At 46.9% G+C, this 18,552-nt stretch overlaps 1 protein-coding gene and 1 long non-coding RNA gene across 5 annotated transcripts in view; both read right to left on the bottom strand.

The window, feature by feature from the left end:
* cnksr1 (connector enhancer of kinase suppressor of Ras 1) overlaps window positions 1-6,811 on the bottom strand; it is a 79,542-nt gene extending 72,731 nt beyond the window's left edge. Inside the window, exon 1 of one of the 4 annotated variants that reach the window (XM_069895459.1) lies at window positions 6,613-6,811. In XM_069895459.1, coding sequence (XP_069751560.1) covers window positions 6,613-6,664 — 52 coding nt within the window. In that variant the 5' untranslated portion in view covers window positions 6,665-6,811. The remainder of the gene's footprint in view (window positions 1-6,612) is intronic. The other 3 variants (XM_069895458.1, XM_069895457.1, XM_069895460.1) reach the window with 3 other exon arrangements.
* A 3,619-nt stretch (window positions 6,812-10,430) lies between these two features.
* LOC138741414 (uncharacterized) overlaps window positions 10,431-18,552 on the bottom strand; it is a 45,042-nt gene continuing 36,920 nt past the window's right edge. Inside the window, exon 4 of the long non-coding RNA XR_011343491.1 lies at window positions 10,431-10,507. This is a non-coding gene — a long non-coding RNA (uncharacterized lncRNA). The remainder of the gene's footprint in view (window positions 10,508-18,552) is intronic.

The following is an 18,552-nucleotide window of genomic DNA, read 5'->3' as shown; positions in this document are numbered from 1 at the left end:
TTTTTGGTCTAACTTGTACAAACCTGCCAGCAGTGAATATTTTCAACTATATTTGAAAATATTCACTGCTGGCAGGTTTGTACAAGTTAGACCAAAAATCATATTCTCCAGCACTTTAACAAGAAGACTCACTTCATTTGCCTGAGTTGTGAATTATCACACAATTCTCAGTCTTAGTTATGAGTGTGGCAGAGAAGGAGAAAAACCAATTTGAGTTATGAAATTAAATTGTCTCCAGAAGTTGGTCATGAAAATAAAAATGAGAATAAAATTGAGAAACAAGGTTAATTTGTATTATTCAATAGCAATATTGGGCCGTGATTGGATATTTATTTTGCCATCACTAAGATGTTCCTTATACAAGAAATGAATTTAAAAAATGCCAGAATCTTCATCAAAACATCTTTCTGATAGACACCATGAACATTTACAGCTTGAAAAAAAAACAACTGCAGCAGCTGGCACCTTGAGCAAACAAAAGTGGAGGAAACAGTATCCATGGAGAGAAATGGACAAACAACATTTTGAGTTGGGTCCCTTTTTCGAGATCAAAGTGGGAAAGAGAAATAGCATGCATTAAAGGGTGGGGATGGGAGTTCTAATACAATAGGAAACTGGACTAATGAAGATGGGAGAGATGGCAAAATGGGCAAGTGGAGGAGAGAAAGGAGGGTACAGATAAAGTACAAGGAAACAAGTGAACCATTAAAGCAAAGATGGAATTGTAAAAGTCTGAAATTGTAAAAGTCAATGTTCATGCCTTTTAGTTTTAGGCTACCCAGGTAGACAGGCTACTCGCAGCGATCTTTCTCTCCATCATTCTCCACTTGTTCTTCCCTCCCTATTCATCTTTCCAAACACCCTTCACCCTACTGGCACTTTCTACTGCAACTGCAGGAGATACAAAGCTTGTGCCTACATCTGCTTCCACATCCCCAACCTTCATCCAGGGATAGAAGCTAACTTTCCAGGTGAGGCAAGTTTTCATATGCATCTCATCAAACCCAGTCAACTACATTTGGTGCACTTGATAGGACCTTCTCTACATTGGTGGAACCAAACACAGATTGGGAGATTGCTTTGCCAAACACCTACACTCTGTCCTCAGGCATAAACTGGATCTCTCGGTTGACAGCCATTATAACTCCTCTTACCATTTCCACAAAGACATGCCTGTCCTTGGCCTCATCCATTGTCAGGGTGAGGCCAAATATAAACTGCCTTGCGAACCTAAAACCCAACCAGCATCTTATCTGTTCACTTTCTGGTAATCCCCATTACGACCTGCTTCCACTGTTCCATTTTTCCTAGTCAATCCACCCCACCTGTCTCTTCTCCTCTCCCACTATCATTTGCCTAGTATCCCACTACCTCTTGTCCCTTCTCTCACCTTTCTGCTCCTTTTTAAATGCTTGCTATCTCCTCTTCCCCTCAGTCTCGATAAAGTTCCCGACTCAAAACGATTTTCTCCATGGATATGGCCTGATCTGCTTCCCTCCAGGTTCTCTTTGCTTGCTCAACATTTACACCTAAACACTTTAATTTGCATTGTCTAGTTTCATAAAATCTGATGGATAAGGCTGCTCTTCCATCACCATGTACACAAAAAAAAAACTTTGTCCAATTATTGGCTTAATCTTCTTCTTCAAAGGATCTTCAAAGGTTTCATGGTGCCTTCTGAAAATTTAGAGTGGAGTGGTATAGGCAGTGAGAGGAGGAAGGACTAGTCAGGCAGCTTGTGATAAATTCTTTTTAATGAAGCATTGCCTGAACATCTCAGAAACTTAAGGAGACACCTGGACAAAACAGTGTCTGTAAAAGCTTCCTAAAGACACTGCAACTTATAATAAACTTCCTGTTTCTCCTTAAATTATTAAGGATGCAATTGATATTTTAGCTATTGGGAAACTTTGAAATACTCAAGTTTTGCATTCACTTGCACAATTGCTACCACATTAATTTTATCATCTGCTTAAAGAACCCAATGCCTGTGTTTTATATTCTAATATTTATACACGACACTATAGATACATAACAGAATCACCAGTAGAGCAAATTACAGAGCTGACAAAAGATGGTATGGTGCAGAATGCAGGTTAAATATTTTCAAAGGTAGAAATGGTGTTGTATATCCACACAATTGAATAGACACATTTTGAAAAGGCCATGTAATGTTCCTGCAATGTTGGAAGTTAAGGATGTTAAAAATGTAATTTATGTTCTTACTGACACAGTGAACTTTGTACAATCCTTAGCAACTCAGATCCCTTATGAAGATGGAGAATGGAAACAATGGAGGAGGAGGAGGAAGCCAGAAGATCTTGCTATTCTTCAAACCTTTATTTCTCCAGAAACTTGGCACTACCTCGCAAAGATGCACTGAGCCACTCAGTCCCCGCAGTTTTGATGCATGTGTGGTAAAAGATTTGGTGGCAAGACTCCTGTCATCCTAACTTTTAAATCCTTCATTTTAATTATAAATTTGGCAGTACTAACCACTCATTTCTTATATTTAGAGGGTGCAGCAATCACTGCAAAGATGCACATTTTCTAAATGAAACTCTTTGGAAAACACCTCAAATTTGTGGTATTTCCAATTATATCCACTGTCCTCCACCACTGCCACTACTCTTCCAACTTCCCTCTTCCCAGACAATTATGTGGCCAAAACTGCATTCTGCCAGTCACCTAACCTTCTGTATGAGATGTCCACATCAGGCTTTCACAGCCAGGAGGACATGTATCCTAAATTTGGCACACAAGATCTGCTCCAGCTTTTTCTTCCTTCACAACACCATATATAGATATCACCAACAAAGCTGGCTCAATGCTGGAGAGATTCGGCAGGTCCAATGGAGTGTTTTATATCACAAAGATACGTAACCAATGTATTGGACTTGAACCCTTCATCAAGGTATGAACAAAGTGTAGGTAGGCTCCTGAATAAAATGCTCCCATTGTGGCCTTTTCTACATCAGAGGGACTGGACACACACTGGGAGATCACTTTGCTGAGCACCTTCACTCTGTCCGCGAGTGACAGAGATCTTTCAGTGACCAACTATTTCAATTCTGCACCCCAAGTCCCACTCTGGAGCCAATAGGTCTGTCCACAGCCTCATGCACTGCCCAACCAGGACCACCTGTAAATTGGAGGAGCAGCACCTAATATTCCATTTGGATACTCTCCAACCTGATGGCATCAACACCAACTTCTGTGTTTTCTGCTCGACCACTCCCCATTCTCCCTCTCTTCCTTTACCTCCAGCTCTCCACCCCTTTCACAGAGCTATACTCCCTCTGCCATTTTCTCGCATGCCCTCTATCCATCTAATACCACTTGTCTGTGGGCCTGTGCTCCTCCCCCTGCCCTGTCACCATTTTATTCTACATTCTGCTTGATGAAGGGCTCAAGGTCAAAACGTTAGTTATCTTTGTTATATAAAGCATGCTGTTTGACCTGCTGAGTTTCTACAGCATTGTCTTTTTTAATTCGATCATTACATTTGCAGAATTTCGTGATTTACTCGAGTATTTAATTGCTCAGGTAATAATGAAGAACCCTCGCAGTCTTTCTGATGAAGATACTCCCCGATGCTATGAGGTAGAAAGCTCAGAATTTTGACCCCTAAATGATAAAGGAATGCATTCAAACCCCATTAGCATGAGATATGAAGAGGCACTCACGAGGTGACAATGCACAAGCAACTGCGACCTTTGCCATTCCAGGTGGCCTAGGTTTGTGAAGAACTGTTCAAGCAGACTTGGCATGTTGCCACAATGTACCTTATGTGTGGCAAATTCTGCTGCCATATACTAATGCTTTGATCGATTGATTAGGTGCCAATGAAAGGCACTGCTCCATCCCGGATAATTTTGGCTGGTTCGATATCTATCATCCTCTTGATTTGTTTAATCTGTTTAGATGATGGAACGAATGGCTGTGGGAAACCAAGCAATGATAATCAGAATGAAACAAATTTTTTTCAGCCAATGGCTACATTGAGTTCATAGTCAACTGATGTTCAGACTGCCATCAAATCTCTTGGGGAGTTGGTTGCACTTTTTCCCCCCACTCACATAGCACCTGAAGTAATTCTTATATCATAGGTGCTCTGTGATTAGTAAGGGATTACTTCAGGTGCTATGTGAGTGGGGGAAAAAAAAAGTTGAGAACTAGACCCAATGGTAAAAGAAATATTTGGCTTGAGAAAAGAATTGTCATTGACCAATTTCCTTTGGAGTTATGAAACCGTGCACACAACGAGTCAATTAGGGACAATTAAAACAGTGGTTTTCAAACTTTTCTTTCCACTCACATACCACCTGAAGCAATCCTTTACTAATCACAGAGCACCTGTGGCATAGAGAATACTTAGTGGTATGTGAGTCAAGCATCATTGTATCTTGCACTTTCACACCACAAACATGGCACATTTCTGCCAAAGCAAAGTTTCAGAGGAATTACTACATAGAGAAACAGACTGTTCCAGTGAAATGAGCTCAAAACCATTATTTATTTATGAACTCTCAGGACCTTGGCATGATGGCAAGGCAGCTTGTATTGTCCATCCCTAACCTTCCTTGAGAAGGTGATAGGGAGTCAGCTTCATCTTCCTGGCCCTTGCTCTTCCTATTAATGCTGTTTCAGCCTGAAATGTCAACTGACTATTGTTTTCCATGGATGCTACCTGACCCGCTGAGTTCTTCCAGTGCTATGTTTTGCAGTGGTCATCTTCTCAATTTGCTGAAGGTAGAGAGTTAACAAATATCCCCAATTTGGAGTTCTCACAGGGCAAGAAAGCAAATTTTTTGAAGCTGTTGAGGGGTTAAGCCAACAGCTGACATGATTAACCTTCAACCATGACCATCTTCCTTCATACAAGGTATGACTCCAGTCAGTACATTCACATGTTTATTTCCAGTGACTTTATTTTACTAGGGCTCCTTGAAATTGCAAGGCCAAACATCAAGGCCAATCAGCCACTTGCCCCAACCTGGAATACCACTCTGTATATTCAGATCATGCCAGATCTTTGCAGATCCAAAGTGGCCTTTTCCTCTTCACTCTCCTACACATACCATTTTTGTTCATTGCCAACTGACAAACAGTTTGAGTTTGGAATGATTTTCAGGAACTGAACCATATCATCTCATCTGGTCTACTCTGCTTGACCATAAAATGCAAAGCTGAAGTGTGGAAGAGAGACTGGAACGTGAAAATGCCAGTCCTGGTCAAGATGATCAATTTTGTCTGGAAGGAATGTGTTAGGTTTGGTCCTATTATTCCTACAGTGGCACATGTTTATAATAAACAACATCAACGATCCAAACTTGGAGGCTTGCTAAATAAAAAAGCGTCAGGTTACAAACCTGATTTAGGAATATGGGGTGCGGGGAGTTGGAGGGAGGGTTGTGGTTTATACAATACAAACCTTGTAAATTTCTTTACTATTCTTTATGCATGATCTCCAAGGGTACAATGGATTACAAATGTTAACTCTGTAACAACTTGGTTTTCTTATAATAAATATATTTTTGATGAAAGAAACCATGCACACTTCCCTGTTCGTTTTTCTGTTTCACTCCCTCCATTCAGCTCCCTTGCTTTCCCCCTTTCCCTAACTCTCTCCCCATATCCCACACTCCCCCTCTCCAACACTTCTCTCTCTCTCTCTCTACCCATCTCCCCCTCCCACCCTGTCCCCTTCTCTTTCTCCACCACATCCCACCCCTCCCCCACCTCTTCCCCTCCCCTGTGCCCCCCACCCTCTCTCCCTCCCTTTCTCTCCCTCTCTCCCTCCCTCCCTTTCTCTCCCTCCCTCCCTCCCTCTCTCCCTCCCTCCCTCCCTCCCTCTCTCTCCCTCCCTCCCTTTCTCTCCCTCCCTCCCTTTCTCTCCCTCCCCCCCTTTCTCTCCCTCCCTCCCCCCTTTCTCTCCCTCCCTCCCCCCCTTTCTCTCCCTCCCTCCCCCCTTTCTCCCTCCCTCCCTCCCCCCTTTCTCCCTCCCTCCCTCCCCCCTTTCTCCCTCCCTCCCTCCCCCCCCTTTCTCCCTCCCTCCCTCCCCCCCCTTTCTCCCTCCCTCCCTCCCCCCCCTTTCTCCCTCCCTCCCTCCCCCCCCCTTTCTCCCTCCCTCCCTCCCCCCCCCTTTCTCCCTCCCTCCCTCCCCCCCCCTTTCTCCCTCCCTCCCTCCCCCCCCTTTCTCCCTCCCTCCCTCCCCCCCTTTCTCTCTCCCCCTCCCCCCCTTTCTCTCTCCCCCTCCCCCCTTTCTCTCTCCCCCTCCCCCCTTTCTCTCTCCCCCTCCCCCCCTTTCTCTCTCCCCCTCCCCCCTTTCTCTCTCCCCCTCCCCCCCTTTCTCTCTCCCCTCCCCCCCTTTCTCTCTCCCCCTCCCCCCCTTTCTCTCTCCCCCTCCCCCCTTTCTCTCTCCCCCTCCCCCCTTTCTCTCTCCCCCTCCCCCCTTTCTCTCTCCCTCCCCCCCTTTCTCTCTCCCTCCCCCCCTTTCTCTCTCCCTCCCCCCCTTTCTCTCTCCCTCCCCCCCCTTTCTCTCTCCCTCCCCCCCCCTTTTCTCTCTCCCTCCCCCCCCCCCTTTTCTCTCTCCCTCAGTGCCTACCTCACCTTGTAACCACAGCGAAACCTTGCGTGGGCTCCAGGTATTGATTGGTTCCATCGACTCGACAGTAGGCGCCCACCACTCTAATTTGGGTCGCGACGCGCTTACGCCTCTGGCAACTTTCACCAAAACTTCAGCCCGTTCCGTCCATTCGTCACTCGCAGGTAGGAGGTGGCGGCTCTCTCATTGGCTGATTCCACTCCCAATCCTGGTGGAAAGGTGCGCCCCTGAGATCCTGGCAGAGTAACCACGGAACGGGCAGGTAGAAGAAAGAAAGGCAGGAAGAAAAAAAACGATGCAGAAAGCGGGTGCAGGAGTGGGAGAGAGTGTTGACTTTCAGCCGTCGAACAATGATAGGTGGCAGCGAAAGTTGTCGACCCCGTGTCTTGTTGGGTCCCTTTGGTCACAACTTCTCGCTGCTACCCGACAACCACGTTCTTCTCAAAGGCTCTTGAACCTCCCCTTGGTACACTCATCATGGACTAGCTGCACTATTGCAAGTCACTTTTTTGACACAACGATTGCTGTTAATATTTTGTGTTTACTACGATGAGTTCAGCTGCAGCAAGTAAGGATTTATGGTACATGTACATTGTACAATGTGCATGTCAATGCACTCATGATCTTATTTCAATGAATGATTAAAGATCAATTGGGGTTCCATAAAACGTGGAAAGAATCAATTCTCCTTTCATCCCCCAGCAAAACGAGAAAAATCACCATGTAACTCAGAAATCGAATATAAAGTCACTGAGAAGGATTCATGGGAATGGTTAGGACAAGAGATTGCCTTCAGTTAGTCATTGGAGGGAAGAACCACTTCCTTCTACAGATGCTGTCTCACCTACTGGGAGTTTCCATTTTTTTTCCAGATTTTCAACCATCTGACTTTTTTAAAGTTTTCATTTGCTGGCCTAAGTATTCCAGAAAGATGAAAAACAATGGCTAAGTATTCATGGATGGTTCAAGAAAAGAACTATTTAACCACAAGAGAATGTAGTACTGGAATCGAGTTGTTTTGACCCTCAATGTCAACTGTCCACTTTAATTCGCCTATTGCAGCAATAGGTCTGCAGCAGATGCCATCTCACTGGCTCTGCACAAAGCCCTGGAACATCTGGACTGCAAAGATGCAATCAACATCATTATCTCCCTCAAAACTGATCAACAAACTCCAAGACTTGTGTAATTGAATCATGGATTTCCTCACCTCCAGACCACAATTAGTGAGGATTGATAAAAATAGCTCCTCCACAATCTCCATCAGTACTGGAGCACTACATGGCTCTGCTTTTAGCCCCCCTGCTCTACTCACTATTAATGTATGACTTTGTGGCTCGAGACAACAACACCATCGACAAACTCACTGATGATATCTTGGCAGTGGGTTGTATAAAAAGGGGTGATGGGTCAGCATAGAGGGAGGTTAAAAACGTGGCCGAATGATGTACCTAACAACAACCTCGCACTTAATGTCACCAAAACCAAGGAGCTGATTTTGACTTAAGTAAGGGAAAACCAGAGATATACAATCCAGTGATCATTTGGGGAACAGAGGTGGAGAGGGTGAGCAAATTTAAGTACTTGAGAATCATTATCTCGGAGGATCTTTCCTGGTCCCAACACACTGATGGCATCGTGAAGAAAGCACGAAAGTGCCTCTATTTCATCAGGGGAATAGTATGGCATTGGAAGACCTGGCATATTTCTACAGATGTGTGGTGAAAAATGTGCTGACCAGCTGCATCATGGTCTGGTATGGGAACACTAATATCCCTGAGTGAAAATCCCCACAAAAGGTAGTGAACACAGCCCAGGACATCGCAGGCAAAACCCACCTCACCATTGAGAACATCTGCAGGGAATGCTGCCATCAGAGAGAAGCAGCAATCATCAAGGATCCACACCACCCAGCACATGCTCTGTTCTCGCTGCTACCATCAGGAAAGAGCTCACACCACCAGGTTCAGGAATAGCTGCTACCCCTCCACCATCAGACTCCTCCACAACAAACAATCAGGGACTCATTTAAGGACCCTTACTTTTGTATTTTATTGATTTTTTTTGTTCTGTATTGCACCATCAATTTGTTTACATTTCTTTATTTGTTTACATGTGTAAATTGAGTGCAGTTTTTTTTGCCCTACCAATAAGTGGTAATTCTGCCTCGCCCACAGGAAAAAGAATTTCAGGGTTGCATGTGATGTCATGTATGTACTCTGACAATAAATCTGAAATTTCCTTTCTCCAGCACTTTGTTTTTTTTGCACTAATTAACCATTGTTGGGTAACTAAGGATGAGTCATAAGCCAATAAGTTGCAAATGGAGCACAACAGAATTCAATAATGTACCAAAATTGTTTAAAACTTATACAAGTGAAGGAATTGTCTCCAAACTGACCCAATTAGAACTGGACAAGGAAGGCCACCTCCTTTGAAATAAATAGTTCAATGAGAATGGAAGTAATTGATGAATATAAATATATTTAATAATATATTTTCAACAATGTAATTGGCAGCACTTTGGCCCATCTGTTCCATGCTAGCTCTCAGTGCAAGCCCATCAATCCTATTCATTCACCCAACAACCTACTCTCTCTTACCACCCTAACAGATACCCACTACACCAGAGGTTTATTTACCAACCCACACATCTCTAGGGCATGGGAGGAAACTGGAGCACTGAGGATAAATCTGCATGTTTGCAGGAAGAACTTGCAAACTCCAAAAACACAGCTAGGGAGATCAGAATGAACCCAGGTTGCTGGAAATGCAATCAGTGACTCCATTATGCACACTGATTTGAAAAAGCTTTGTATGAAATGGATTGTGCTTGATGTCATGATAAAATTTAATAGAGAGAACAATTGTCTGCTAGATGGGAGAAGAATCAATGGCCAAAAACCAATAGCACAATATTCCCTGGCTATTATTTTTATCTTAATTCCACATGACATAGGATATTATTGTAGCCCATTACATTCAGACTGGTTCATAGAGATTCCCATTTTTCTACTTTCCCTGCAAACTATTCTGCCCATATTCCCATTAACCCCTTTCAATCCTACCTGCATGCACGGTTCCCAAATTTGTCCCCTTTTGCACCAAACGGCAAAAATATGGCATCTTCTTGAATTGGTTGGTGGCAGATTGGCTGTTTTTTGGCAGTTTTAGAAGATTTTTAGGCTCTTTTTGGTTTTGTTGGTGCTTTTTACAGATTTTTAAAAATTATCTGGCACCAAATCTGGCAACCCTGCCTACATGTTCACACCAGGGTCAATTTACAGAAGCCAAGTAAACAATCAACCAGAACAATTGGGACATGGAGGAAGCTGGAGCACCCAGGGGTAATGCATGCAGTCAACAAGGAGAATGTACAAATTTCACACAGACAGTACAACATGTCTGGATCAAACCTGGTATACAGGAGCTGTGAGAAAGTAGTCTGACAAGATGTGCCACTGTGTCAGCCACAACAATGTTGTTACAGTCAACAGAATGATAGAATTTATAATGTATAAATTCAAGGAATGCCTTTTAAAAACCTGCTTCAGATACTAGGTGCGCTCTGGCAGGAATGATTATTTGAATTCTCTTTTATTGCTATCATTGTTGCGCAAACAGCAGTTGTGTGATTCACCACCTCCAATCACTTTATTAATATCTATGAATATGATTAGAATAAGAGTTTATTGACTATTTACACCCGTACATTGTACAGATGCACTGACATTCTTACATGCTACATTCACACAGTACATAAGTTAAACCAACAATAATAGTATAAACTATTTTGGTGACATACTTCGTTATGTCACCAAAGACACAAATTCCTGCAGGCGTAACATGGAGAGCATTCTGATTGGTTGGATCACGATGTGGTATGGAGGTTCCAATGCACTGGAAAGGAAAAGCAACAGAGTGTTGTGAACTTGGCCAGCACCATCATGGGCATTTGTCTTCACTCCATTAAGAACAGCTACAAGAAATGGCGTCTCAAGAAAAAAAGCCTCTATCATCAAGGACCCTCACCACTCAGGCCATGTCCTCTTCTCACTGCTACCATCAGGAAGGAGGTGCAGGAGCCTGAAGGCAAACACCCAACGGTACAAAACAGCTTCTTCCCCTCCGCCGTCAGATTTCTTAATGGACAATGAATCGCAGACACTACGTAACTTTCTTCTTCTTTTAGACTAATTTATTTATTTCTTAAATCGTACATGGATGTAAGTTTTGCACCTGCAATGCCAAATAATGGAGCCACAAAACACAAATATTACGACACATGTTCAGAACAATAAATTCTGATTCTGAAATTGGTATAATGCACCATGAGACTGAGAAAGAGTTAATAAATATAATCAAGGTTAGATAAATAAATATTCTCAGTTGAAGTTAGTGCAAAAAATAATGTTTATATAATGCACACATCAGGGACATGGGAATGCCACATGTTGCAATGTCTCCTTCAAATCTTACTCTATCCCAGTATAAAAACATCTTTCTTTTAGTATCACTAGGGCAAATATTCAAGATTCTATTTATTTTCAGGTACACAGAAATCTTTTTCCTTTGCTTGCCATGTAAAGGCACGCAAAGAGGTTCTACTGGACTATCAAGACATGAAAGAGATCCAAAGGAGCATCCCTTAAAAGACATTGAGTGCTTATGGACTCCATCGCCCCTGTAGCCACACGGTCTCCTGTCCGTTCCAACAGTTAACCTGAGCTGGAGGCATTCATGTTACACTCCTCAGGCCCCTGTTCTGAACTTTGGTTAGAAGCTGTCAATGCCCCAGACCCAGCAAGAGCCGTGCTCACCAATGGAATTCTCACAAATCATACTGGTCCCCAGAAGCAACCTGTGCTGTGGGGTGAGGCCTTTGTAGTGATATATATATATATGTACTGCTGCTGCTCTGTACATTAGTGGCTGGCCAGCCCACTGATGACTCGTTCCCTTGTAACCCCTCCCCCAGTGACCTGGCCATAAAGGTCAACCTCCCTGCCCCCTTCCATTCATTCTAGCACATGGAGTTGGGACGGCCGAAATCTAACGTGTATTAAAGCCTATCATTCCTCACTCAGTCTTCAGAGTCATTGATAGTGTGTATCAATTTAATACACATTAATCTTCCACACGGGATGGACAAGCTGCTGAGACCCGACAGCCTTGAAATCAATCCACAGACACCCGGAGCTGCCAAACGGTATGAGCAGTGGATCGCCAGCTTCACAAACTTCCTTGAAGTTGCAGCGGGCCTGGTGGACTCAGATGAAAAGAAACTCAAGATCCTGCAAGCTAGAGTTGGTCACCGAATGTACCTGGCAATCCGGAACTGCATGACCTACCCAGAGGCCATGGCTGAGCTCCGCAACCTCAACCACACACAGGTGAACGAAGTGTACTCACGGTATCGACTGGCTGAAGATGCAGCAACTCAGTGAGTCCATGGGCAAGTTCCTCTGGGGAGAGACTACTGGGGCACTGCTAAAGCCCCCAATCCTGTAGCCCAGTGTGTGGAGGAGGTGGTCTGAGATGCCTGCATGGCTGGAGTGAGGTCTGACTACATTCGTCGGTGACTGCTTGAGGAGGACAAGCTGCCCCTGAAGGGAGCCTTCCAGCTTGCCAGGACCAACACAACACCAACAAGATCACCAGTAAGAATGGGTCCTCCACATGCGGACCTTGGGCATTGCCAAGTTGGGAGCCAGTGTCACAGATGGCCTCCACAATAGCAAGCCACGGCCCCACCGCTGCCACTGTCGCGATCGGAAACCCGAGGTACCATTACTGCAGCCAGCTGAAGCACTCCAGACGACTCTGTCCAGCTAAGGAGGCGACCTGCTCAGGCGCAGAAAGAAAGGGCATTTTCTGTAAGTCATCCAAACCCTCCCTCCTGAGCAGCGCATTGCTGACGTCACGTCCAGCCCCAAATGACTTGACTGTGTGTGTGATCCGGGAGTCGCCATCTTACCCATCGTCTCCTCCGCCTTCCTGAGTGACATCATCTCCACTTCCACCGCCTGGTCGATGTCACTTCCTCCTCCTTCCTCCGAAGCGACAACATGGTCAATACAGAGGCCGCCATCTTACTGGTTGGGCCTCCTATCTGACAGCATGACCACAACCCGATCCTGGTTTTCGTCACCCTGAACCAGTACAGACTTCATCTGATCCCCCACTCGATGATGGAGATCGAGGTAAACTGAAAAAAGGATGAGCTGCCTGTTCGACGGTGGGAGCACAGAGAGCTTTATCCACCTGGACACTCCCCAGAAACTCTCTCTGTCAGACCCACAAATGACACAATTTCTATGGCCGCAAAGGACCAATCCATGGAGATCTGGGGGTACTGTGTAGTGACGTTAACGGTGTGGGGGGTGAATGCTATGATAACTTTCATTTATTTGTGATGCCATAGCTCTGTGCACTGATACTCCTGGGCTTTGACTTCCAGAGTCAGTTTTTAGAGTCCAACGATGGCATTCAGAGGACCGCCACCACCCATAACAGTACACCACGCCTAACTTGCAACCCCCTCCCCCCATCAGCTAGCCCCCGCCTGTGGCCTCTCTACCCTCTGCATATCCCCTCCATCACTATTTGAGAACTTGACCCCAGACTGTTGGCCCATCACAATGAAAAGCAGGCTCGATTCCGCCGAGGATCAAGAATTTATAAAGTCCGAGGTGCAGCGACTCCTGGCGGAGGGGATCATAGCCCCCAGTTCGAGCCAATGGCGGGCCCAGGTCATGGTAGCCAGGAGCGGAAGCAAACCCTACATGGTGATAGATTACAGCCAGATGATCAACCGGTTCACCCCTCCTCTGGATAGCCGGTATGATCAATAAAATAGCCCAGCACAAAGTATACTTCACAAATTGATCTGAAATCGGTGTACCATCAACACCCCCTTTGCCCAGGGGACTGCAAATACTCTGCCTTCAAAGCAGATGGCAGGCTTTATCACTTCCTCAGGGTCCCCTTTGGAGTTGCTAACGGAGTCTCAGGTTCAAAAGGGAGATGGATCAGATGGTAGACAGGCATAAACTGTAAGCGACAATTTCACCATCTGCGGCCATGACCAGTAGGACCATGACACGGACCTGGTGAAATTTCTCAGCACAGCCAAGTCCCTGAATCTGGCATAACCAGGAGAAGTATTTGGCCCTCCTTGGATGCGTCATGGTGCATGGTGTCATTGCCCCTGTCCCCGATTGCATGCGTCCCCTTATGGAGCTCCCAATGCACACAACTTCAAGGTGCTGAAACAGTGCGTGGGATTTTTTTTCTTCCTATGCCCAGTGGGTGCCCAATTATGCCGATAAAGCCTACCCCTTTGTAAGGTCCACAAGCTTCCCCTTATCGGCAGAAGCCCAGGCGGCATTCAACCAAATCAAAGGTGACCGCTAAAGCCACGGTGCATACCTTGGATGAATCCATCCCATTCCAGGTGGAGAGCGATGCCTCTGACTTCGCACTGGCTGCTACTCTCATCCAGGCAGGCAGGCCAGTAGTATTTTTTTCCCTGCATCTTCCATGGCTCCGAAACATGGCACTCCTCAAAGAAGGAGGCACAGGCGATCGTTGAGGCCGTGCGCCACTGGCGTCACTACCTGGCCTGGAAAAGATTTACCCTGCTGATGGACAAATGGGCTGTCACCTTCATGTTTAACACAAAACTGTGGGGTAAAATCAAAAATAAAAAAATCCTGAGATAGAGAATTGAACTCTCCACCTATAACTATGATATCCTGTACCGGCCAGGCAAACTCAACGATCCACCAGATGCCCTATCCCGGGGAACGTGCGCCAGCATGCCTATCGACCACTTCTAGTCCCTCCACGATGACCTCTGCCACCCTGGAGTCACGAGGTTGTTTCACTTCATAAAAGGCCGAAACCTCCCATACTCTATTGAGGACATCAGGTCTCTGACCAGACACTGTGGGTCTGTGTGGAATGCAAACCGCAGTTCTTCAGGCCTGACAAAGCACACCTCATCAAGACCACATGCCCTTTCGAACAGCTGAGCATCGATTTCAAGGGACCTCAGCCTTCGACCAATAGGAACGTCTATTTCCTCAACATATAGATGAGTTCTCCAGATTTCCGTTTGCCATACCCTGTCCTGACATGACCTCTGCCGCAGTTATCAGGGCACTCTGCAGCATATTTTCCATCTTCAGGTACCCAGATTATATTCATAGTGATCGGGGGTCCTTGTTCATGAGCGACGAGCTGTGGCAGTACCTGTTGGCTAGAGGCATTGCCACTAGTAGGACTATGAGCTATCTTCTTCTTCTTTGGCTTGGCTTCGCGGATGAAGATTTATGGAGGGGGTAAATGTCCACGTCAGCTGCAGGCTCGTTTGTGGCTGACAAGTCCGATGCGGGACAGGCAGACATGGTTGCTGCGGTTGCAAGGGAAAATTGGTTGGTTGGGGTTGGGTGTTGGGTTTTTCCTCCTTTGTCTTTTGTCAGTGAGGTGGGCTCTGCAGTCTTCTTCAAAGGAGGTTGCTGCCCGCTGAACTGTGAGGTGCCAAGATGTACGGTTTGAGGCGATATCAGCCCACTGGCGGTGGTCAATGTGGCAGGCACCATGAGATTTCTTTAGGCAGTCCTTGTACCTCTTCTTTGGTGCACCTCTGTCACGGTGGTCAGTGGATAGCTCGCCATATAACACGATCTTGGGAAGGCGATGGTCCTCCATTCTGGAGACGTGACCCACCCAGCGCAGCTGGATCTTCAGCAGCGTGGACTCGATGCTGTCGGCCTCGGCCATCTCGAGTACTTCGATGTTAGGGATAAAGTCGCTCCAATGAATGTTGAGGATGGAGCGGAGACAACGCTGGTGGAAGCGTTCTAGGAGCCGTAGGTGATGCCGGTAGAGGACCCATGATTCGGAGCCGAACAGGAGTGTGGGTATGACAACGGCTCTGTATTCGCTTATCTTTGTGAGATTTTTCAGTTGGTTGTTTTTCCAGACTCTTTTGTGTAGTCTTCCAAAGGCGCTATTTGCCTTGGCGAGTCTGCTGTCTATCTCGTTGTCGATCCTTGCATCTGATGAAATGGTGCAGTCGAGATAGGTAAACTGGTTGACCGTTTTGAGTTTTGTGTGCCCAATGGAGATGTGGGGGGGCTGGTAGTCATGGTGGGGAGCTGGCTGATGGAGGACCTCAGTTTTCTTCAGGCTGACTTCCAGGCCAAACATTTTGGCAGTTTCCGCAAAACAGGATGTCAAGCGCTGAAGAGCTGGCTCTGAATGGGCAACTAAAGCGGCATCGTCTGCAAAGAGTAGTTCACGGACAAGTTTCTCTTCTGTCTTTGTGTGAGCTTGCAGGCGCCTCAGATTGAAGAGACTGCCATCCGTGCAGTACCGATGTAAACAGCGTCTACATTGTTGAGGTCTTTCATGGCTTGGTTCAGCATCATGCTGAAGAAGATTGAAAAGAGGGTTGGTGCGAGAACGCAGCCTTGCTTCACGCCATTGTTAATGGAGACAGGTTCAGAGAGCCCATTGCTGTATCTGACCCGACCTTGTTGGTTTTCGTGCAGTTGGAAAAACATGTTGAGGAACTTTTGGGGGCATCAGATGCGCTCTAGTATTTGCCAAAGCCCTTTCCTGCTCACGGTGTCGAAGGCTTTGGTGAGGTCAACAAAGGTGATGTAGAGTCCTTTGTTTTGTTCTCTGCACTTTTCTTGGAGCCGTCTGAGGGTAAAGACCATGTCAGTAGTTCCTCTGTTTGCGTGAAAGCCGCACTGTGATTCTGGGAGAATATTCTCGGCGACACTAGGTATTATTCTATTTAGGAGAATCCTAGCGAAGATTTTGCCTGCAATGGAGAGCAGCGTGATTCCCCTGTAGTTTGAGCAGTCTGATTTCTCGCCTTTGTTTTTGTACAGGGTGATGATGATGGCATCACGAAGGTCCTGAGGCAGTTTTCCTTGGTCCCAAGAAAGCTTGAAAAACTCATGCAGTTTGACATGCAGAGTTTTGCCGCCAGCCTTCCAGACCTCTGGGGGGATTCCATCCATACCTGCTGTTTTGCCACTTTTCAGTTGTTCAATTGCCTTATATGTCTCATGCTGGGTGTGGACCTCATCCAGCTCTAGCCTTAGGGGCTGTTGAGGAAGCTGGAGCAGGGCGGAATCTTGGACTGAGCGGTTGGCACTGAAAAGAGATTGGAAGTGTTCTGACCATCGGTTGAGGATGGAGATCTTGTTGGTGAGGAGGACTTTGCCATCTGAGCTGCGCAGCGGGCTTTGGACTTGGGGTGAGGGGCCGTACACAGCCTTTAGAGCCTCGTAAAAACCCCTGAAGTCGCCAATGTCCGCGCTGAGCTGGGTTCGCTTGGCGAGGCTAGTCCACCACTCATTTTGGATCTCCCGGAGTTTGCGCTGAAGATGGCTGCATGTGCGATGGAAGGCTTGTTTCTTCTCTGGACAGGACGGCTTTGTAAGGTGAGCCTGGTGGGCAGCTCGCTTCTTTGCCAGCAGCTCCTGGATTTCCTGGCTGTTATCGTCGAACCAGTCCTTGTTTTTCCTGGAGGAGAAGCCCAGTACCTCTTCAGTGGATTGCAGTATGGTAGTCTTCAGCTGATCCCAGAGGGTTTCAGGGGACGGGTCCGTGAGGTGGATTGTATCCTCGAGCTTTGCTTTGAGGTTTGCCTGGAAGTTTCCTCTTACTTCGTCTGACTGCAGGTTTCCAACATTGAACCTCTTTCTGGGGGCTTTACTGTTCCTGGGCTTTGGCTTGAAGTGAAGGTTGAGCTTGCAGCGAACCAGCCGGTGGTCAGTGTGGCATTCCGCGCTGGGCATGACCCTGGTGTGGAGCACATCTCGTTTGTCTCTTTCTCGCACCAGGACGTAGTCCAGGAGGTGCCAGTGTTTGGATCGGGGATGCATCCAGGTAGCCTTCAGGCTGTCCCTCTGCTGAAAAAGGGTGTTTGTAATGACAAGCCGCTGTTCTGCGCAGAGCTCCAACAGGAGGCGCCCATTGTCATTGCACTTGACGTCACCATGCTTGCCCAGGATTCCTGGCCAGGTTTCTGAGTCTTTGCCGACGCGAGCGTTGAAGTCGCCAAGGATGACAACCTTGTCGACTGTAGGGGTGCGTTGAATGAGGTTGCGCAGGTCAGTGTAGTACTTGTCCTTTTCTGCTGGTTCCGCCTGGAGGGTTGGAGCATAGACACTGATGAGGGTGATGCGACGCTTGTTTTGAAGGGGGAGTCGCATGGACATGATCCGGTCCGAGTGGCCTGTCGGGAGGTTTTCAAGTTTGGAGGCAATGGAGTTCTTGACCATGAAGCCTACACCAGATAGGCGTCGTTCATCCAAAGGCTTGCCAGACCAGTAGAGTGTGTAGCCCGCGTCACGTTCTTGGAGGCTGCCTACATCTGCCAGGCGGACTTCACTGAGAGCGGCTATGTCGATGTTAAGTCTGAGGAGTTCATGTGCAATGAGGGCAGACCGACGTTCAGGTCAGTGGCTGTCAGCCTTGTCTAGCATTGTTCTGATGTTCCAGCATGCTAGCTTGAGTTTGGAAGCATCTTTTGAGGGGGAGGACGTGGAGGGGGAGGACGTGGAGGGGGAGGACGTGGAGGGGGAGGATGTGGACCTGTCCTCGGGCCTGCGCAAAGGAGCTTTTAGGTGGAGTGCAGTGCGCGCAGTACTGGCCCCACCCTTTACACCCATGGTTCGTGTGCCGTGGCCAAGCAAGCTGGGACGTGGCATCGAGATCCTTGGGTCGTAGGTTTTATATCGGAATGGCCTTCTACTATGCAGGTTTCTTACCCGGGCTGGAGGGGTCTGCCTCCCCTCCTAGGTCGGTCCATACTGCCCGGACCGGGGCCGAGGCCGCTGCTGCTTTCCCTGTGCCCGGACCGGGGCCGCTGCCTCCAACTTTCTGCCCGGACCGGGGCCTCTGCCTGCCTCACTCGA

This window comes from Narcine bancroftii, chromosome 8, assembly GCF_036971445.1.
Source record: "Narcine bancroftii isolate sNarBan1 chromosome 8, sNarBan1.hap1, whole genome shotgun sequence".
Classification (NCBI taxonomy): Eukaryota; Metazoa; Chordata; class Chondrichthyes; order Torpediniformes; family Narcinidae; genus Narcine; species Narcine bancroftii.
Note: the sequence above shows the minus strand (reverse complement) of the source record. Positions and strands in the feature narration are given on the sequence as shown.